The following is a 22,629-nucleotide window of genomic DNA, read 5'->3' as shown; positions in this document are numbered from 1 at the left end:
GGTGCGGAAATAGTGTCCATTAAAGTTGCCTCGCTGCAAAAAGCAGCCTTTATGGCGCGATGACGTTGACCGCGAGTCAACTTTAAGAGGGCTTAAAGTTCGTCGTATAAATTTTTTTATGTTTTTTTATGTTCCCCGCGGTGTTTCAGTCGCAACTTTTTCCTCTTACAGGTGATGTGTGTGCAGTACTGGCCGGCGAGTAAAGAGAAAGACGAGGAATATGGTGGTATCGGTGTTTCGGTCTTAAAAGAAGAGGAGCTCGCCAATTTTCATATAAGAACGATAAAGCTGTACAAGAAGAATGAAAATGACGTGAGTGCGTTTATTATTCTTATCGAAATTTTTGTGCTATCAACTCGTGAAATATCTGTCTCGCAATATAAACCTAAATGCAAATAGTGCAAAAAAAAAAGAAAAAAAAGACAAAACAAACTTTACATTCTTTTTTAAAATACACTTGCGTATTCCGGATATAATAACTTTCGACATATATAGAAACTGTATGTAGCGTGTGCGAAACAAATAAATTCAATATTTTCGAGAAAGCGCAAATATTCGCGCTGATAGATCGACAATTCAGTAATTCCAGTACTCGTCCCGAATTTGTATAAAGTTGAAAAATATGTGATATCCACCATTTGTCACCGTAGCAGAATGACGTAAATCCACCGCGACATCGTTCGAACATTTCGTGTATATCGAAGTTCGAATAAATCAGAGGGTCTTGCGAGGGGTGTCAAATCAACGGGGGATCGCCGCGAACGGGCAAGAATTATCTCCTTTTATGTGAGAAAACATTTCGGCGTAATTACTGTGAGAGGCGCGTGTAATTACAATATATGGTAATCAAAAGTCGGCGAATAACGCGCTCGATGATCAACTTGAACGTTTGCCCTAGTCCTGTCGTTGAGAACAAGTAAAACGAAAAATGACGGGAGAAACAAAGTTAGCGGGAAAAGTTAACTAAATTAAATATATGTATAATATATGTAGATCGTATCAGCTAGTAGACGTCACCCGAATGCGAAATGGCGGTACAAACTCGCGATATGAACGAGGATAAGTTTGCACGAGAAGCTATTACGCGAACGGCTAATTTAATTGCACTTTTATCTGCGTGAACGAGAAACGACAATTGCAGGGACTTTCTAAAGCTCTTCCGAGCCGCATGCTTTGTGATCTGATTCCACCGGCATCGTTACTTAGCTAGTCCTTTTCTCGTTCAACTTTTTTTCCCCGTTATCTAAAGAGAGTCTCAGACTTTAAAGCTATTTCTTAACATTAATGTCTCTTTCTCTCTCTCTCTTTCTTTCTGTTTATCTGCGGTTTTTAAACCTCCGTCTACATACTTTTTAAGCTCAGTTGTAAAAGAGGTGGTCTTTCTCCCGTATACGATAAAATGTTTGTCCCTTTTTCATTTTTGCACAATAAAATATATTTTATGTGTAACGTAATAGGTACGTATGAATACCGAGATCTGATTAGACAAATATATTAATCGGTTTTTGAAAATGTAATCGGTTGATCATAAACGCGTTTGTTCGTCGCGTGTCATTGTTAAAAAGAGTGACTTACACAATCGGGCAATACAATATAACTCGCTATGAGACGAGTGTCAATACGTGACATCTCGTTAAAGTCGGTCGTTTATCTCGCGTTTCAGCAGTTTTCAACGGGAGATCATTATCGGTACGGAACTATCGCATGCACCGCTGTCCTATTGCACGTAAACGTAACGGCGTAATTACTTTTGAAATTCACTGGCTAAGCAAAATTTAATATAGAAGAGAGGAGCTTCGTAACCCCATTCCGGGAATAGCAAAGCAGAAGCTGAGACGTTACAGAACCCCACCCGATGTACAACGCGGACCGGACAGCGCAAGATGCGACTGCAATTGTCGAGCTTAAAGCGGCATTGTTGGGATAACAATACCGGGGGAGAATCTCACGGCCGGAAAATAATTTGCCGACGACCGGCGCTCTTCTCTAGTTTGTTAGGCAGCGATTTTCTGCATTTCAGCACCGACCATAAATCTCGAAGCGCTTGATCCCGCGCACGTGTTCCGGACGATTTCGACAACGCGATAAAAAAAGAATTAAAAAAAAATAAATAAATAAATAGAAACGATATCGAAACTATACGAATGAGGAAACGATTGTTACTGTGGAATGAGTTGCGTTGTAATCCTATTATGCACAAACATTTTCAGGAGATTACGGAGGAAAGGACGCTGTTGCAATTTCATTACACAGAATGGCACTCGCACACGTGTCCCTTCGGAAACGCGGTGCTGGAATTTAGACGGCGCGTTCGAGCAGTAGTGGGATCAACGATAAAGAACGAATCTGGACCTATGGTCGTTCACTGCAAGTAAGAGCACTCTCCTTGCAAATTGCGATTATTTATGTAAACGCGAGCGGGGCGTCACTAATGAGATAATAAATTTATTTGCTTGCGACATAAAGCGATGGCGGTGGACGATCGGGAGTATATTTAGCGATCGACGCGAACATGGAACTGGCCGAAGAGGAAGACGCGTTCGATGTGTTTGGCTACTTGAAAAAGCTAAGGCAAAGTAGAAGAGGACTCATAGAAAATTCGGTACGAGCGCTTAAATAATATAAGAGTAACCCTCGTTCAAATGTGTTGATTTAAAGTTACATTTTCTATATTTTTTTTTCTGTTAAAATTATATAATGTAATATAATATGAAAATTAATTTTCTTTTTTCTTTTTTATCGAATTTAAATTATTTTGATAATTATATTTGTTTAATTGTTGTAATAATAAGTCCTGAGTTTTGAATCATTTTCTAATAATCTTTCGAAAATTAATCGTTAATGCAGTTTGATAATTTTGATAATTTAATACACGCTGCTATTTTTTTAGGAACAATACAAATTTGTGTACGATACTCTCGAGGAATTTGTTGTGTGTGGTACATCGTGGTTTCCCGTAGCCGAATTATCGCAACGTCTAAAGCAGAAGAGCATAAAGAACCCGATAACTAAGATGAACGAATACCAACGAGAGTATCAGCAGATTTGCAAGCAGACACCGCGTTTCACAATTGGCGATTGCGCCGGCGGACACAGGGCTGATAACAGAGAGAAGAATAGAGACGTTCTGGTAGTTCCACGTGAGTTTAAACTCCGCTGTTTCGACTTGCGCGACTGGGAAAGCTTTCGACAAATAGCTTTTCCACACCGCACAAATCAATCTCCTCCTTTGTTACAGCGGACAACTTTCGACCGTACCTCACTAGCTTTCAGGGCAACAGTTTCACAGACTACATTAACGCCGTCTTTGTCGATGTAAGTCAACAACAGATTACTTCACCTAATTTTCTAATTTAACTACGAACTGTAACAAAATTTCTACAAAATATACGCGATAATAATTAACGCGACAATTGATTCTAGGGTTTAAAAAAAAAAATGTTTTAATGCAGATAATTTATTAAAATTTAATATACCATGTCTCGTATCGTATATTAAAAAAAATAATAATATTTTAATTCAGATTAATAAATGTTAAAAATATAAAGAACTTTGCAAATCGGAAATGTATATGTGACGGTTTTTCGCGATACGTTCGGCAATCGGTGTTAAATTCTATCAAAGAAAATTAATCCTTATCATGCTGTGCAGGGTTACACGAAGCCGAGAGAATATATTGTAACGGAATGGCCCCTTCGACACACGTGTGGTGAATTTTGGTCCCTAGTTTACGACTACGAATGCGCCGCGGTAGTAGTGCTGTGCGTGCCACCTCAGGGATCTACGAATTTTCCTAGCTTCTGGCCGGAAGGAAGACATTCCAAAAAATATGGGCCTGTGTTTACGATTGACCACATTAGCCACAATCACTACACTAATATAAAAACTTGGGTGAGAGCTTTGTCTAATCCACGTAACTAGTCGAGAGTTATAAATTTTAAATCTTTGCGAGAAAAAATATATTAAATCTACAGATTTAAGAAATACATTTTTAAAATATATTTTTCAGGTTTTTAGGATAAATAAAAAAATCGTCTCATTGACGGAATTGATGGCAGGGGTGAAGGCACCACCGAAGACCGTGCAACTATTTCAATTGACTTGCTGGCCAATGGGCCACAAAGTGCCCACCTCCACAAATAGTTTAGTAGAGCTCATGAATATGGTTGAGAGATGGAGGCAACGAACGGATTATGGACCAGTAGCTGTGGTCTCGCCCGATGGCAGAAGTCGTTGCGGGGTCTATTGTGCCGCCAATGCATGCATAGAACAAGTCATTCAACACGGAGAAGTAGACATTTTCCAAGCCGTCAAAACTGTGCGCAGACACAGGCCTCAGCTTGTGGAAAACATGGTATAACTTATTAAATTATAAAAAAATCGCGATGTAACATTTTCAAAATTTTATATCCGTTTATCGAATTATTATAGATATTTTTGCAACTATATTTTTTTTATTATAAATGTTCGGATTTAAATAGAAAAAAATAAAACGAGATATACGAAAAAAATATTTTTTTTCAGACGGAATACAAGTACTGCTACGATCTGGTTCTGCACTATGTACTGCACTACTTGAATAAAGATATGAACGAAAAGAAGTGAGAATACGAGTTGAGGGACGAGCTATGGTTCATCGAATTCGGTCGCGGAGCAGCGCTACCGTTGACCCCGGAGGAGGCACCGGCGGATGGAGAACCAGTGGTACCTTGTGCCCAAGGTCGCATCATCGTGGAGACTGCTAGACCAGCGCCGCCGCATTTCGCTACCTGTTCCACCTATCGTAGGCCACTAATTAACCGCATCTCGAACGAAGTGTCGATTAGCGATGGAACGGGACACTCGTCAAGTGGCACAGAGCAGAGTCAGCAAGAGCAACAACAGCAGCAGCAGCAGCAATTGCAACAGACCGCTGGTGGAAGAGGCGCCGTCAGTAAAGGCACAGTGACACCGCAGAGTCCTATCACGCGACCGGAGGATCTCGGCGTGACACCATGGTACCTGGAAGATTATCCAACGACCGATACGTCGCCGGGACCGCTGGGCGATCGGAGCTCGTATCCCTCGTACTCGTACGTCGATGGCAGAGATGGTAGATCGGATTTGAACTCGACTAGGAACAGCAGTATTGAGAGCGAATTTCCGAAGCCAACAATGTCGACGATGCCACGAAAAGCCTGCATGGATTTGAAGACTGCGATGGCATTACTAGATGAAACCTGTCCAAACGTGGAACCAAGCCCTTCTCTCACCCCGAGAACGCCCAGAACACCGCTTACGCCGTATGCGACACGAAGCAAACGAGCCCGTTCTAAAAGTAGCGACAATTCGTCAAATTATAGCAACGATCGACTAAGCGAGCGCTCGGTCGAAGTTACCAAAGAAAAAGAGAAAAAGAGACCGTTCCTCAGGAAGATCGGCATTTCAAAAACGGAGGACCGACCATTCTTTGCAAAACTAACGCCGAGAATTATCGGTAAACCTTATCTGGAAAAAATCGGACCCAGCAAAGCCGTGGAGAGGCCATTCCTGGACAAGATCGGTTCGTCCAAGACTCTAGACAAATTTGTTTTCGAAACACCGCGTAACGAACGCAAGAACGAGCTCAGGACGAGGACGAACGACGCGATGAAAAACCATGACGGAACAAAGAATAATATCAGGCACGAAATTGATCAGATAGCCATCGAAGAAGATGTTGAAAACGTTAATGAAATACCAGAAGAAACTCTTAATACTCTCCGTCTGGAAAGAGCGCATCGCAAGCCTGTAAAGAGCTCACAAATGGCAACGACAACCTTCGAAAGAAGACGTTCGGGCAAGGAGTTCTTGCAGAAAATGTACTCGTTCGAAACGGAGGATTTAGAGTCCACCGTACCACCCAAGGAACAGAACACACACGAGACGTCTCTGGAAGATGTACTGGATTCAGGCCCGAGCTCTTTACCGACGGACAACAGCGACGAACGAACAGAATCGCGGCAAGAATTAGAAAAGCGACCGACCAGCGTAACCGCCGAATTGCTGAAGTGTCGCGTAACCACGAGCGAGGAAATTATATCTTCGTCCACCACATGCTTGAATTCACCAGGTGAAACTAACAGCTGGAATAACTCGCCACGGAAAGCGCAACGAATGAAAAAAGAATCGGCTACTATGATTCGCCGCAGGATGTTTCAAGGTTCTCACGAGGTAGTTCGCAGCGACGACAGCACGCCGAACTCGCCTACGAAGAGGCCGATATCGAGAGTTTCTCCTGAAATCGAGTCGAGAAATAACGAAAGAGGAACACTTTCTCCGACGAAGGCTAGGAAATCGAATATCGAAGGCATCAAGACGGTTGAAAATACACGCAGGTCAATTAAATACAACCAGTTTGAAAGACGGGGCATCTCCTCGGATAATCTTTTGGCGAAAGATGCTCTATCTTTTGTCACCGCCGCTCGTACCGACAACATTGGAAGAACGCGAGAGATCTCGTCGGAAGATTCGCTGGCAACTCGAGAATATACTAAAGAAACGTTCAAACAATTGCAAGACAAATTCAGACTACAAGAAATACCCATGGAAACTTATGCAGCTTTCAAGCGGCGCACTCGAGCCATGGCAGGAGCAATAAGTCGACAAGACAGGCTAAATCTTTTACCGGGCGACCTTGATTTAACAAAGAGCATATCCACGATAGAAAATGTTTTATCGATTAACACAAATGCAAACGGGACTACCGTAAATAAGCGAGATCAAAGTCAAGAGGGTACGGTGAGATCTATTTTAAGAAAGCAGGAGGGAATCGATCATTCCGATCAAGAGTCGGATACAAACGCATCTATTAGACGGCCGAAGAGGCGAATTTTTCACGAACCATCGCAAGAAACTATGGATTTATTGACAGAATTGCGCAAAGTGAAGAGCTTGTTGAAGACTCCGTCTTGGGAGAAGGATCTGGATCTTGACCAAAAACCGGAGCGAATGCCGAAGCGCATTTTATTAACAGACAAGGAGTTCTGTCTCTCTGTAGAGCGCGAGAACAGCGTGCGACGTCCGTCGAGGATAATTAACTCACTAGAGACCACAGAAGAGGGTAAAATTACTTTAAATCAGAAGGTTAAAGAAAACAAAGAGAACAACGAGACGAAAACCGATCTGAAATCACCCGCGCCAGCTCTATTTGAAAAAAAGTGTTTGTCGTTGGATTACGCCGATGAAGAAAAGCCTCAGAAACCGGAAGCCAGAGCAATTTCTTTGGCCTCTGCGAGGGATCTGCCGTCCGAAACCGGGGACACCGACGATTATCCCGACATGGCGTTAATTTGCGACTCCAAGAGCTGTTCCTCAAGCGTCTTCAATTCTCCGTCCGAGGAGACGAACAAGAAAGATTTAATCGACGAACCAACGGAGGAAGAACAACCGAAAAAGCCCATTCACAATCACTATGCCGAAGTGGACATCGCCATACCCATCGATCAAAAAATCAGTAGTCCCAAAGGAGATGTCCAAGGACGAACTAGCGATCTCTACGAGATCATATCGCCCCGATCGACACCATTCCGCGTTAAGAAGCGACTCGGCAAAATTTCCGTCGAAGAGACCGTCAAGCCAGAGAACTTCACCCTCGGTTCTAAGGTCGACTGCCGATCGGTCGTTGCTCAGAAACGGACCAAGTGCTTCCCTTTATAACGCACGTCGACCTGCCCGTGGGCGAGATTCTCTTTGGCGCTAGTTCATGTTCGTACCGTAAGAAGATGCGCGAATAACGTTGCAAATTCCGTTTCGATCTTAATTCTTTTGGCATCATATTAAAATATATATACATTTAGCGAATCAATACCGAACGCAAACATTCACAAACAATTAAATCGCTACGAAAATAACACACATCACCGACGAACGTTCGCGGTTGCTGTGTTCGTTTGCCAAGTATATAACCGCATCGAACATAATTTTTAATATATATTTTTTTTATAAAAAATAAAAAAAATTGAAGCAAAATACTGTATAAATAGCAGATGTCTAATCTGGATTTTATGATTATGTATCGATAAAAAAAAAATGAGAATACTCGTCATAAATTATTATAAAAATATATTGTATATGCTGAAACAATTAAGCTGAATAATTCACAATAGCAGTCGCGTCTGTCTTCGTTCGGTACGAACATTATTGAGTTGCTTCTGAGATCGAGCAAATTAATAATTAAAATCTTGTCAATAACTCGCCTAGTAGGACAAAAATGTCTCAATAAATTCGCGGTAAACGGATATTTTTCTGACACGATGCTCGTCCTAAGATGACTTTGTACACTCTTGATATTAGTTTTTAATTAGTCAAAATTAATCGTGCAAATAAACGGCAGTAGACATTTCTAGTTCTACTTTGTATAAGCGAATATAATAATGGCATCTGTTAAATACGGCGATCTAGCTTTCAAATTATTCCCGTGGCATTTTTAGAGGTTTTCTCTGAAAGACACCGATAAAAAATATGATAACAAGTAACAAGCGAAACAGGAAAAATTTGAAAATACACATATAATAGATGCCATTTTGTTTCGCTCTATTGCATAATATAAAGATATTACTAATATTCTATTGATCAAATAAAATAACATCCTGTCGAAAGTATAATAAACTTTGATTATGCGACCGTTGAGAGATGAAGAAGAAAATTGAAGGAAAAATGTCATTATGTGGTCTCAGAACAAAAAAAAAAAGAAAAAGAAAAAAAAACTCAGCAGCTTTACAAAAAGGATCTGTCCAGCTTAGAGCCTAATTCCGGAGTTTTCGGCGCAACGAAATACGGGACGTGCGAAAGCTCCTATCGAAATATTCTAAAGTGCACCCCGACCATTTTTTACTCGACGTTTTCGAGGAAGGAGATGGCCCGAAATGAATACGAAAGCTCGATACGGCTGTAGAGACTTTTTACTCGATGTGCGAATTTACGGGATCCGGCGAAGAGAAACCTTTCTGTCGAGCAGAGAGTGCCTTGTTCATGTGGATATATATTATTTAAAACAAAGAGAGAACAAACATACGCGAAGAAGTCCTAATCGATGATTTAATTCCGACTGCGCGCCGGATTTTCTGAATGGGTCCACGGAGTCGCGTTCTCATTAAGAGAAATCGCAATTCTCTCCTCTTCATTTTTTTAAATAAAAACCCTCGCAATATTGCGAGAAAGAGGATCTCGCAATTCTCAGACTTTTAAATCTGCGTATCATTTTTGCAAATTTCGATCCTACGTAACTTCTAGCGCAGTTAGCACGCGTCTGAGATAAATCTTTAATTAAAATATATATATATATATTAGAAAAATAATTTTTAATTGAAAGAAGAAATTTAAGATTCGTCGTTAAGTTTGGAAGAAAATTGCGAGCTCAAGAGAGTGCGATTCCCACGCAGATGCGTGCGCCTGCCAAGCCTGCTCTTCGTTCGGCGCAGCACTTAACGTTTTAGCGGCATAAAACTTATACATATATGTATAAATAATGCAGATTAATCGCGTTCCTCTTATATAATTTTTTAGAGATAGATAGGATCGACAACGCACTAAAATTGTTTATGCGGAAAGTACATTTGAATGTAGATATATATATAGTTATACGTAAAATACGTATTATTGGTGAGATATTTGAGTGATATGGAATTAATAATGTCGGTGTGGATGCACTCTTACCTCATAAATTAGTGCTTTCTAAAGCTTAATGTTTCTCTCTGTCTCTCTTTCTCTCTACTGTAATAACTACGCTGTAATAACTGATAACGTTGGTACTTTCATAAATCTGTCGGACCGGAGCACGTTTCTATGTTTTAATCCGATACAAGCTCCCTCAAATAACGAGATTAAATGTGTTTCGTCTCGAAATACTAAGCTCTCTCCAAGTCCCAAATATATTACGTCCGTAGAATAAAAGCACAAAGGATTTTGTGACGAGACTAAATGCATCTGGACCGACGTTATATGCATTCGGCGAATATTAAAGATTAATATAAGCTACAAGTATACGAGGATGTCCTCGATAACGTGAGAAAGTCGAACGGATAAAGGTGAGCAGAATAATCCTTAAAGAAGTACGTATCTCAATTATTATTGTAAACGTTGAAAAAACACACGGGATTTTTTCTGGTCATCTCGATCCGTTCTATCGCGTCGGGTACGTTGTCAAGCGCATCTTCTGTATACATGGATGCGCGTACTTAATCAGACGTAATTGTATGGATCCAACAGTTGATAAAATGTGCCAAAGAAAAATTTATTGTATGTTACGAAGAAGTTACTTTTATATGTACACGTTGTGCGTCTGTGTGTGCGGATGTATGTACGCGCGTTCTCTCTGTGCAATTGCGTTCGTTACGTGTATGTAAGTAAGGTGTTACGCGCGTGTACGAAGTAAGTGATGTGCATACCCGGCTAGGATTTTGCATATATTCTATGTGCGTACGATCGGGATGTGTCGCGACGATACAACACGCATCTAGAGCAATGTTGCGCGTAGTGAGGAAGATCACGATCCGCTAATTTTCTCCGCGCGGTTAATTTAATTAATTCAAAACAAGCAGATCTACTGATACGCCGGTAAGATTATTGTTACCTAATTAACGATTTTAATAATTTAATGCTTCCCGTTTGTATGATTAACGGCGTAAGATATAATTGCACGCCTATTCTTCAACTCGCGTAATTACTTTTTCCAATTTACACACAACGGAAATGTTTAGATAAATCTCAAAATATATAACGCTCATTATATTTATAATTAATACTTTTATACGCGATAATAAGGATTATGAACATTCGATTGCTTGTTTTTATTTGATAGTTAAATTTAAAGCTCGTGATCCTCCTTAATCGTGCAAAACCGCAATAGTGTAAATAATATTTTCGACCGGTGCAATACCAGACACATGGTGAGACAGGGTTCGCTTTGTAATCGGAGGGCAAAACTCGTCCACTCTCGTTTTAAATTTAAAAGAGAACTTACCTTAATTCCCTCCCTGAAACGCCGCGGCAGCTATCCGTCCACCCTTTCGGCTGTCCATGCGAAGATGTGAATGCAAAACACGTGCACTGTCGTCCTCATGCTACGACGCTGTAACAAAAAAAACGCGGTTATATTGTAACGTTAATGTTACGAAAGAAAAAAAATTTGTGTTCTCGCGGGCGAGATTTAGCATTCAAACGCAAAGAATCGCTTGGATTAATTTTCCCTCGGAGTACCGGTTATTCGAATGTTTCATCGCTACTTCGAAATGTAGTATAATTAAGGAAAAAAAAATTTTACACGCACACACACATACGTATATAACTCTGTTCCTATATATAAAGCTCCGTTTCAAACATGGGAAAATCCTCCAAGGAAGAGACTGTTACTTTAGACGATGAATGTGGAACGCGAAGTCCTCGGCGCCAACGAGCTGAAAGGTGTCGGAGTGAGAAACAGTGGCGAAATGAAATGTACAAGTTAGCTAATACTCGAATCAATTCTAAACTAACGCGGCTCGCGCATACGTTTGGAATTGGACGCGGTGGATCGCGTGGTTTGACTTTCTCCCGTGAAATTAAATCTCAGGATCAAACGACCGCGGCAAATCGGACACGTATGTACATACAAACCTCGCCGGTTTCTGCCTACTTAAAAGAAGAAGAAAAAAAAAACGATTTGATCACCCTCGCCCACCCCTTTCCCTCGTTTATTCCTGAGGCTGTTTACCAAAATCGTAAATAACATTTATAGACGTTAGCATAGTGCAAAATGGTACAATGAGATTGTAATGTTAATCGATTTTTCGTTTTCTTTTTCCGCGTCACGTTGAACGTGTTACGCTATGACTCGTGTATTACATATATGCGTATTGTATAATACACACGTACGTCTACACGCAACTACACGCACACAACACTGGCGACGTGAGTGTATGACTGTTCTGTGTGTATGTACGCGATAAGTATCTCTATATGTGATGGACGTCCACCACGTTCATGTCAATAAAATTCACATTGTAATAAGCCATTAGAATTGCTACTATGAACAGAATGAATACGAACGTGCTGTTTGAAAATGCAATTGAAAATAATAGGCTCATCGCCAGTTTTTTTTTTCCTTTTTTTTTTATGAAATGCGCGCAATTAATTATTCACTTGCGAAAAGCTGCAAGCGACTTCGACTTGTGACTGACTACAGATTAAATTACAGCCAAGTACAAAATTTCGCGGAAATTATGAATTATTTTACATATTGACTCCCTTTTCTTATTAAAAGTTTTCTTAATTCTGCAAAGGCAAAGTAATTAATTTCTTTCTAATCGAGATATTTATCATTGAAACACTACAATATTTTTTATCCATATATTTCTGTATTAATATTTATTTATATGAAATAATCTGAAGTTACTATATGATTGACGACAAAAGAACTTTTCAGTTTCTAAAAAATATTAAATATTATATATATTAATAAAAAAATAATAATAAATGTGGATATTTAACGTTAAATATTTTTCGTAATTTTATATAACTTTTGAAATTTATTTAAAGTAGAATGCAATTCCGTATTTGCATAAAATTAAATTTTTAAAGTTTTAATAATTGCCTAAAATTTTTATTTTATTTGCCGCTCTTTGTTCAGAGAGAATTTACTTTGAGTTGAGAAATTGTCGTCTCGAAAATATCATCTCGTGCTTCTTTCTCATTATGTGTATAAATTTATTAATGCACTTACAATGATTACTCCTCAAAGATCGCTCCTCGATGCATGTTACGGGCATCGCTTTGTGAATAGTGACCACCGCGTCTGTCTCATCTCCATTCGCATTGTTGTACATCCGAAGTGCTCGAAATTAAAATCATAATCGGTCGTCAAAGCAGTAGCTGTAAAAATACAAAAATACGTATAAAAATATTGCTCGCGCTGAATGCCTTGGACACTGTTAAGACTACTTACCGTGATCGCTCCTCGGAGATTGCTAATCCATTCATATTACCGGCATCGTTTTGTGAACTTCTCGCGCGCGTCTCGCTGCCGTTTGGCGTTGCCACGCATCCGAGATGCTCAACCTGAAAAAATAGAAAGATACGCGTAAAAATATTGGTCGCGCTAAATACCTTGGACATCGCTGAGATTACTTACCGTGATCGCGCTCCTCAGAGATCGCTGATCGATACATTTACAAGCATCGCTTATTAACAGTAATCGCCGCGCGCGTCTCACCGCCATTTGCATTGTCGCGTACCCGAGATGCTCGGCTTGAAACCGGCAATAACTGCAAAATATGGTGATATGTGTAAAAATATTGCTCGCGCTGAATGCCTTGGACACTTCTGAGATTGCTTACCTGATCGTTCGATTGGAGTGCCGGATTATTCATCGGATGAACGATAATTTGTGAAGTGGCTTCGCGCTTATGCGTCTACTCGGCACTTTGCGTCCTTCGCGGCTCGTACGTACTAGCACCTTCTGTTCGCAGGGGGCGCAGAATGCATCGTTATCCGGCAATCCGGCCCGTCGATTAGTCCGTCTCTTGGCAAATCAGTGACTTCCACGACAAAGCGCCATTTTTTAAAACCGTGTGATAATCAACTTGTTAGTTAGACAAACCGCGACGTAGTTTAATGTAACATTGCTACGTTGTTGTAAATAATAATTAGATTATACGTTGCATATATTCGTGTACTTTTGCCTTTTTATCCCTTTTCTATTCCTCGTAACAAATATTATATGACTTTATACTCGTTAATTAATAAAATTGATTTACATACTAAAATATAATATTATAATTTATTTAAAAAAACAAAATTAATATTTGATCCATAACTTTTAATTATATAATAGAAATAAATATTTAAATATCGTGTATCAAAATGTGATTTGATCGGCCGTGTCGTCGCGTGTAGCCATTTGGTGGCGGTAGTGTACGTACAGAACTTTCGATGATCCCACGCCAAGGAATCGGAATTCGGTGTAACCGTTGTTAATAAATTTTTTCATTGATATTACTTAATTACGTAATTCAATACACATATTCGTGCATACGGAGTCGCCAGTCGATAGTTCCATCGAATTAAAAACAAGGGCATGGCTACGTCCAGGCCTTCCCTTGATATTGTATGTATATTATAAATGTTTATTTCTTTGAATCCCGGCTTAATTTTTCTTCTATTTCTAGGTTCTAAGAGTTGATAAAGACCGGCAGGAATAGGCATAAGAGAGGAGTTTCGAGTTTTTCACAACGAATCGTTCAAGCTAACCAATAAAAGTAAGTGACATCGACAAAATATCGGGATCGCGTGCGGCTTTGTTACGCTATTCCATGAAAATGCTCGCGACTTATGGATCGAATGCCGCCAATTGTGCCATCCGCGTGATAACGATACGTCACTCTGAATTTAACGCATGATAATCTTTCACGGAATTGATCGCCGTTCGAGGATATTGTGTATGTGGCACGCGAGTGGCGCGAGCCGCATGGATTGGCTGTAGTCATTAAATGCACTCTTTGCAACTAAAATAATTGTAGTAATTCTTTCGGAGGTACGTAGTGTGGTCGCTCTTTGTCTGGCAATCGAAATTGTAAATTCTACGACATCTTATCAGTGATTCTTAGATGCTGTATGCCACTGATTTCATCGACCATTTTATCGTCCAAAGCACCCAACGTGTGTGCAAATGTATTTTGTGTGTGCAAATTCACTCTCAGTAAACATTCGCAAAATTTTATCGACGAAACTCGCTAAATATTTGTTTACAAACGCATTTCTTTTTTAGAATTTTTATAGCCAAACAGAGATTTACAGTAACAGTTTAATTTATTGACAATGCACTCAATGGTTTTCTTCTTATTTGTTGCAGATGAAGGGGCACATATTTTTTTATATACTCTTGATATGCTTCAGCCAACTTGGAGCTGACAAGAAGATCAACAAATATGTAACCACTTTGATAGATGCCAAATGGAATGAGACACCTCTTGTTCTTGAGGCAGCTGAATATCTTAGTGATGAGTATCCAAGTTACTTTTGGAAATTTATTGACTCATATTCAAGTAGAATTAATAATTCTGAGCTAGGTAATTATGTTATGATTTAATTGAATTAGGAATATATAACAATTACATTAATTTTCTGTGATTATCTGTGATTATCTGTGATTAAATAGCTACACAGAAGGAAAATTATGATGTGATACTGGAATTGATTGAGAAGTATCTGTCCAAATCTGAAATAGCAATTTTCAAGTTAGGATTGTCTTTACGTATTTATTCTGCACGTGTGGAAATGTTCTCTCAAATGGCTGTGAATAAAAATGTTTCTTCCTTTGAATGCAACAATATTGTTAACATTGGTGGAACATTTACTTGTTCTCTAGAAAATATAGATAGGTTGCTTGAGCAGGTTAGTAATTTGCTGTGTCTTGTAATATTTATCAATATATTTTTTACATATGTAATTGCATTATTTGTTTTTCAGGATACATGGGAAACTGTAGATACCTATGATGTAGATCATAGATATTTAAGTACTCCAGAATCTGATAAAGTAATAATATTATATGGCCAAATTGGGACTCCTACATTCTCAGATTTTCACGAAAAGCTAAAAACTATAGCAGAAACAAAAGGAATAAATTACATCCTTCGTCATTATGTTAAGGTAATGAAATAATTATAAACGTTTTATTGGATCGTGCTATAGTTGATGTAATTTTTTAAGGATATTTTAAATAAAACATTTGATATTTTTATTTCAAGTTAAAATGTATTTTCTACTATTTAAAATTTATATCTTTTATTTGTAATTTACAGGAGAGGGAGAATAAAAAATTGCGTTTATCAGGCTATGGTGTAGAGTTGCAAATGAAATCTACAGAGTACAAAGCGACCGATGATTCTGATATTAAAGACAATACAGGGAAAAGTTCTGAAGTAGTAAATGATGGGATGGAAGAAATTGAAGGGATCAACTTTATGACTTTAAAGTAAGGTGGTTAGTAAGAACGTAAAGTATTTAGTTTATATATCGATATGTAACGCATTACATAGCAATATAATATATTATTTTGTAGAAAATTATATCCAGATAAACAAGCTGAATTGGATAAAATACAAACTTATTTACTGGAAACCAGTCACGAAATTGGTGCTTTTAAAGTATGGCAGTTTCAAGAATTGAGCCATCAAGCAGCTGAAAGGATAATGAAATCTCCTGCTGCAGAAGCATTGAACATTTTGACTGATATATCGCAGAATTTTCCCATGCAAGTATGTATTTTCTTTATTTAAAAAAAAAGATGTAGAAATTTCATTGTTGTTCGATTATTGCCTCTGTAATAGTTAAAGTAAAATCTGTAAGCTAAGTGTATAAATATAATTGTTGATTTATTGTTAACTTATTTATAGGCAAAATCGCTAATTCGAACTCAAGTGAATAGCGATATGAAAAAAGAAATGAAATTGAATCAGGAAATATTTATGGCAAGTCTGAATATACAACCAACTGATACAGCACTTTTTATCAATGGCTTGTTTTTTGACTTGGAAGCTATTGATGTTTTAACTCTCTTAGAGTCTTTGAGGAGTGAATTACGAGTAATGGAAGCTCTTCATAAAATTGGTACGATAAATGTATATATTAAATTCTTAATGTTAATTATCAATATAAATTATATATATTTAACAATTATATTTTTATAAATTTTTTAGGATTTAGTAATAAAAAAATGAGTAAATTATTAGCCTTGGATTTATCTGGAGGTACAGACAACCAAAACTTTGCAATGGACATAAGAGATTCTGCAATTAATTGGATCAATGATATTGAGAACGATCCACGTTACAGTAATTGGTCACCGTCATTAACTGAGTTATTACGGCCAACGTTTCCTGGCATGCTTAGAAATATTAGAAGAAATTTATACAATTTAGTTCGTATTATTAAAAATTGGGAATGATATTAATATGTATTTTATGTAAAACTAATATATGATCTTTTCAGGTATTAATTATTGATCCTTTGAGTGAAGATTCCATGCCATTAATAACTCTAGCGCAATCTCTTTATGCGCATTCTGCACCATTGAGGGTAGGATTTGTCTTTGTGATGAATTATAATACATCGGTAACAGGTTTAACAGATGCCAGTGTTGCAGTTAACAATGCATATCACTATTTTGCAGACACTAAAAGTTCGAAATTGGCTTTACATTTCTTGTCAGAGGTAAAGCTTTACATTTAGAATTTTAATCGGTTTAACTTTATTTAATAAATAAAATTTATTTTTATTTTAGTTGGGAAACTACATTGGACATGATATTGACGTAGACGACATAAAAAAAGTTATTAGATCTAAAGATTCGTCTGCAAGTATACCTTATATTCTTGGTGAGGAATCGGAATACGATGTAGGACGGCATTTAGCCAGCGATTTTATAAAACGATGTGGTTTCAAAAAATTCCCACAAGCTTTATTGAACGGTGTACCGTTGACGCCCAATCAAATAAACTCTGAATCATATGAGGAAGCAGTATTATCTACTATTATGTCACAAACTCCTATTTTACAAAAAGCAGTTTATCGAGGTGAAGTAACAGAAGGAGATGACATTGTTGATTTTCTTATGAACCAACCAAATGTCATGCCACGGTATGTAACTTAAAATTAAATTTTTGAAATAATATAATGTTGTTTTATTGTATGAAATATTTTACATTTTATAGATTGAACGAGCGTGTTTTAAAGGTAGACAAGAATGCGTGGTTGAATTTAATTGGCACAATTCCTGAAGATGACAATTATATTAAATGGTCTTCTCCAAATTTATCAACTTATTTAATGAAGAAAATGAATTATTTCTTTGTGCCACGTCGTAATACGCGTCATTTATATTCCTTCTGGGTTGTAGCTGATTTAAAATCATTATCTGGCAGACAATTATTACGAGAAGCCCTCGAATATATAGTACGTAATTTAGATTCTATTTAGAACTAATTCTTTTATGCATATTAGGACGAGATATAATTCATATTTTTCTTTTTTATAGGAATCAAATGCTGATGCGCGAGTTAGTATCATTATCAATGCAAAAGACGACGTAAATCTTAAATCTGATATTAACAAAATTGTACTTGCTGCAATAAGTGCACTATCTCCTGAAAAGGCTATACTTTATATGCGTAAAATTCTCAAAGAAGACACTGCAGCCCTTATTGCTAATAATAATTTTGAAATTGAGGTAAGGATAAATTTTAATACGAACGTATGTACACTGAAAAGCAGATATGGCATTTTCTGCGGCGACGGCGGCTGGCGTACGTGACTTCCCCCTCTCTCGGCCGCCGAGTGCGGGAAAGTGTAGTGGGGCGCGTTCTCTCTCATTCCTCTGTGACCGGTACTCCGCAACACACGTACGCACTTGTTTTGTGTGAGCCTCGACACACACCATGCCAAGATCACGTACGCTAACTGCCGTCGCAGCACCACGAACTCCATTCCCGACGGTGAGTATACTGTGATTAATGTGATAATGTGATTGCTACAGGACAATTCTGTGGCAACAATCTTAGAAAATCAAAAACCGATATTATCATTGCATCAACATTATGTTAAAAGTGTTCTGAACATGGATTTAGAAGCAAGAGCGGTTTTATGCAATGGTCGTATTATTGGACCTTTAGATAATAATGAAGAATTTACAAGTGAAGACTTTTCTTTATTAGAAAGATTTAGCCAAAGCACCTATGGCGAAAAGTTATTTATGAAGTTGATAAAAGATCAAATTTTCGATGAAGATGAATATGGTATTTCGATTAATTATTTAAAAAAAAAGTACTGTTTTTTTTTTTACTTTACGATAAAAGTAATTAAATATTTATATTTTTTTTGTACAGAAGAAAACAATATTACGGATGATATGATTATGAAAATTACTTCGCTCTTAGTCCCACGTCCACAAACTCGAAGTCGGTACGATGTTCCTTTTCACGGAGATGATCATAGGTAAAGTAATGATTTTTTATGAAATATATATAAATAAAAAATTAGAATTTTTTATTACTAACATTACATGCAAAAATGTTTTATTTTGCAGTGTTATAAAAATTCCAGCAGCCAGTCCGGATGAAGTTGCCTTCAACTTTATTGCCATAGTAGATCCAGTTTCACGTGGTGCTCAAAAATTAGGCCCCATATTGAAAACACTACAACGAGCTGTAAATTGCAATATAAAAGTGTTTTTGAATTGCGTAGACAAAAATAGCGATATGCCGCTGAAAAGGTTTAAATTTTTTTATAACTCTTGTTTATTAAAAATATACAATACACGTATAAATATATATATATACATATATATATTTTTTTTTCAGTTTTTATCGATTTGTGCTTGAACCTGAATTGCAATTTACATCAGAGGGAGATATTAGTGGATCTATTGCAAAGTTTACAAAGCTTCCAACTTCATCGTTATTAACGCAATATATTCATGCACCTGAAAATTGGCTTGTGGAAGTAGTTCGCAGTGTTTATGATTTAGATAATATTAAACTCGATAATGTCGCAATGGGCGTACACAGGTAAAAATATTGAAATATACATTATTATACATTTTAATCAAAAATAAAATTTAATTTCTTATTTTTATTTTTATTTTATATTGTTTCAGTGAATTTGAGTTAGAATACTTATTGCTCGAAGGCCACTGTTTTGAAGCAGTTATGGGGAATCCACCAAGAGGTCTTCAATTTACATTGGGCACCGAGAAACAATCTGTGATGGTTGATACTATAGTAATGGCCAATTTAGGATACTTCCAACTTAAAGCAAATCCTGGCGAATGGGTATTGAGACTTAGACAAGGACGATCCGCAGAAATATACGATTTCACCACTATTGATGGACAAGATGTCATTCAAAATGGCAATGATGTAAAAGTTTTAATAAGTTCGTTGAGAAGTCATGTATTAAAAGTAAAAGTTTCCAAGAAGCCAGATAAGGCGGGAATGGATCTTTTATCAGACAATGAGAAAGATTCTGGACTATGGAATTCCATTTCTAGGTATATTTTATTAATTACATTTTTTATATTCCATATGTAACAAAGACTTCCTAATGCTGGGTGTTAGTATTTAACATGTGTAGCATGGTATTCCTTTACCTTTAAACTTAACTTTTATTTGTTCTCTCTTTTTTAGCATTGCCAAATTTTGGTAAGCTATTCATTATTAATTAAATTCATAATTTTCTATATTTAAGTACACACATACACATACTCCATAAAAAAATGTAGGCATAAATACATATGCATTACAATGGAGAACATATTTGTGGCTTTAAATTCTAACATCCAGTTAATTTGCAATCTTAATATTTCGAATTATTACATTATTTGATAAATGTATTGAAATAAGTCTACTCTCCGATGTTCTTAAAATTTTGGTAATACGATATTTTTAACAAACTAATTCGTTTTTTACAAGTCGAAATCTACGTATTACTAGAATTTCAAAAACATCGGAGAGTAGACTTCTTTTCTATACAATAACCTATTATTTATATCAACTACTGTAATCCCAAGTCACCAATATGTGTTCTTATTTTTAATTTGTCGCTTTGTAACTGACTTAACATGTTATTGCCTTAATAATTTAACTTATATTAATCGCGATACTTTATTGACTAATAAAACAGTTCGATTTTGAGTTAAATTTAATACATTTTATTGTTTCTAAAAATAGGACGTTTGCAACAACAGACGAAAGTGAAGATGCAGATGAGAAGTTAAATATTTTCTCTCTTGCCTCTGGCCATTTATATGAAAGATTTTTGAAAATCATGATGCTAAGTGTCATTAAGCATACTAAGACACCGGTAAAATTTTGGTTTTTAAAAAATTATCTTTCACCAACGTTAAAGGTAAAACATTTATAGTCCGATAAAATTTTATTCTATGAAACTGTAATTATAAAAGCAAGTAATCAATTTTTTTTGCATTATAGGACTTTCTGCCACATATGGCTATAGAATATGGTTTTGAATATGAACTCGTTCAGTACAAGTGGCCACGCTGGCTTCATCAACAAACTGAAAAACAAAGGACTATTTGGGGATATAAAATTTTATTTCTTGATGTCCTCTTTCCACTAAACGTTAAGAAAATAATATTTGTCGATGCAGATCAGGTAAGCAGATTGTAACATGTATACTTTTATTTTTAATTATTATCTTATTAATGTATTAATTGTCATTTTTGCACAGGTGGTAAGAGCAGATTTAAAGGAATTAGCAACTTTAGACCTCGGCGGTGCGCCTTATGCGTATACACCATTCTGTGACAGCAGAATCGAAATGGACGGGTTCAGATTTTGGAAGCAGGGATATTGGAGAAACCATTTGCAAGGTCGAGCTTATCATATTAGTGCGTTATATGTAGTCGATCTTAAACGATTCCGTCGAATTGCTGCCGGAGACAGGCTACGAGGACAATATCAAGCATTGAGTCAAGATCCAAATAGTTTATCAAATCTTGATCAAGTACGTGAGGGATTAACTACGAGAATATAAAAGAAATAATTATATTAATGTAATCGTTGCATTGTTTTTTCTTCGCATTTTTATAAAATAATTATGTTGTCAGGATCTCCCTAACAATATGATTCATCAAGTTGCCATCAAAACACTACCACAGGAATGGTTATGGTGCGAAACGTGGTGCGATGATACATCTAAAAAACACGCCAAAACTATAGATTTAGTATGTAATTTTATTTATATATTTTTCAGAAACATACAAGAACGAATGTTTCATAATAATATCAGTGTTCTTAGATTTGCTAGGTAATATATCTTTTTTTCCTGTTTCTTCTGTTATAGTGTAATAATCCGATGACTAAAGAAGCAAAATTACAAGCAGCGATGCGTATCTTGCCGGAATGGGTGGGCTATGATGAAGAAATTAAAACTCTGCAACAGAAGGTAGAGAATGCCAACAGACAAATAGAAAAAGACAGTGGTATGTTTCCCACAAGATATATAAAATTTCTTTTATCCTTTGAAAATATCTACATATTTTTTAAACAATACATTTAATTTTCTTGTTTCAGAAACTGTCGATCATGTTTCAAGCCGCGATGAATTGTAAATTACATTTACATTGCAACAATCTGAGGAATGTATTAAACCTCGTAAAGGTTCAAAAATTTTATAAAGTTGTGTATAAAGACATCTTCGTTTGCGTTAGATAGAACGATACATAACGATTTCCATATTTCACTTTTATAATTGAAATTCAGCACTTGATATATAAATACTTGTCATTGTTGCTCGTATATACTCAAAAATACGGATGTATTGAAAGCTGAAAGTCTCTGTTATAAACTTTGAAAATAATTTCATCTTCATATAATAAATGCGCAAGATTACTACTTTTTCAAATCAAATTAGAGCAAAAAGTCGATACAGTCCAATAATCCAAGTAATTGTTGAGGTTATAGTTTACTCATGAACATACAATTCTGTTCATATTAAGCCAATTGTGATTAATTATTATCTACTATGATAGTTATAAGAAATAAACTTGTAACATTTGTAAGATAACTTTAATATTTTCTCCTATATAGTGAAATAGAAGATAGAAAAATGTAGTCA

General features: G+C 36.7%; 3 protein-coding genes across 7 annotated transcripts in view; all 3 read left to right on the top strand.

Annotated features, from left to right (window-relative positions):
- The window catches only part of Ptp36e (protein tyrosine phosphatase 36E), a 62,040-nt gene extending 57,378 nt beyond the window's left edge, over positions 1–4,662 (top strand). For both annotated transcript variants that reach the window (XM_070666679.1, XM_070666680.1), the window contains exons 7-14: positions 172–312; positions 2,211–2,371; positions 2,467–2,602; positions 2,891–3,140; positions 3,239–3,315; positions 3,652–3,891; positions 4,010–4,354; positions 4,525–4,662. In XM_070666679.1, the coding sequence (XP_070522780.1) occupies positions 172–312; positions 2,211–2,371; positions 2,467–2,602; positions 2,891–3,140; positions 3,239–3,315; positions 3,652–3,891; positions 4,010–4,354; positions 4,525–4,605 (1,431 nt within the window). In that variant the 3' untranslated portion in view covers positions 4,606–4,662. The remainder of the gene's footprint in view (positions 1–171; positions 313–2,210; positions 2,372–2,466; positions 2,603–2,890; positions 3,141–3,238; positions 3,316–3,651; positions 3,892–4,009; positions 4,355–4,524) is intronic.
- LOC139108539 (uncharacterized) lies at positions 4,606–12,208 on the top strand (the record flags this gene model as incomplete). The annotated part of the gene is made up of 1 exon (XM_070666939.1): positions 4,606–12,208. A coding segment is annotated over one exon (3,072 nt), but the record flags the coding sequence as incomplete, so codon positions are not given.
- A 1,681-nt stretch (positions 12,209–13,889) lies between these two features.
- Uggt (UDP-glucose-glycoprotein glucosyltransferase) lies at positions 13,890–22,578 on the top strand. Of its 4 annotated transcripts, XM_070666676.1 has the most exons (25): positions 13,890–14,101; positions 14,163–14,252; positions 14,846–15,062; positions 15,152–15,387; positions 15,463–15,645; positions 15,798–15,970; positions 16,058–16,253; positions 16,392–16,605; positions 16,695–16,915; positions 16,987–17,208; positions 17,279–17,634; positions 17,709–17,949; positions 18,032–18,223; positions 18,530–18,788; positions 18,879–18,987; positions 19,079–19,264; positions 19,353–19,559; positions 19,649–20,041; positions 20,178–20,192; positions 20,721–20,898; positions 20,982–21,164; positions 21,241–21,516; positions 21,620–21,736; positions 21,856–21,994; positions 22,086–22,578. In XM_070666676.1, the coding sequence occupies exons 3-25, from the start codon at positions 14,846–14,848 to the stop codon at positions 22,121–22,123; spliced, it is 4,551 nt and encodes a 1,516-aa protein (XP_070522777.1). In that variant the 5' UTR covers positions 13,890–14,101; positions 14,163–14,252; the 3' UTR covers positions 22,124–22,578. The 4 variants fall into 4 exon arrangements, with proteins under 4 accessions (XP_070522777.1, XP_070522775.1, XP_070522778.1 ...); XM_070666674.1 differs by having other exon boundaries at positions 15,152–15,645; XM_070666677.1 differs by lacking the exon at positions 20,178–20,192 and having other exon boundaries at positions 13,891–14,101.
- Positions 22,579–22,629: the final 51 nt, after the last annotated feature.

The sequence above is a fragment of the Cardiocondyla obscurior genome, linkage group LG15 (assembly GCF_019399895.1).
Source record: "Cardiocondyla obscurior isolate alpha-2009 linkage group LG15, Cobs3.1, whole genome shotgun sequence".
Taxonomy (NCBI): Eukaryota; Metazoa; Arthropoda; class Insecta; order Hymenoptera; family Formicidae; genus Cardiocondyla; species Cardiocondyla obscurior.
This window is presented reverse-complemented; position numbering and strand designations above follow the sequence as displayed.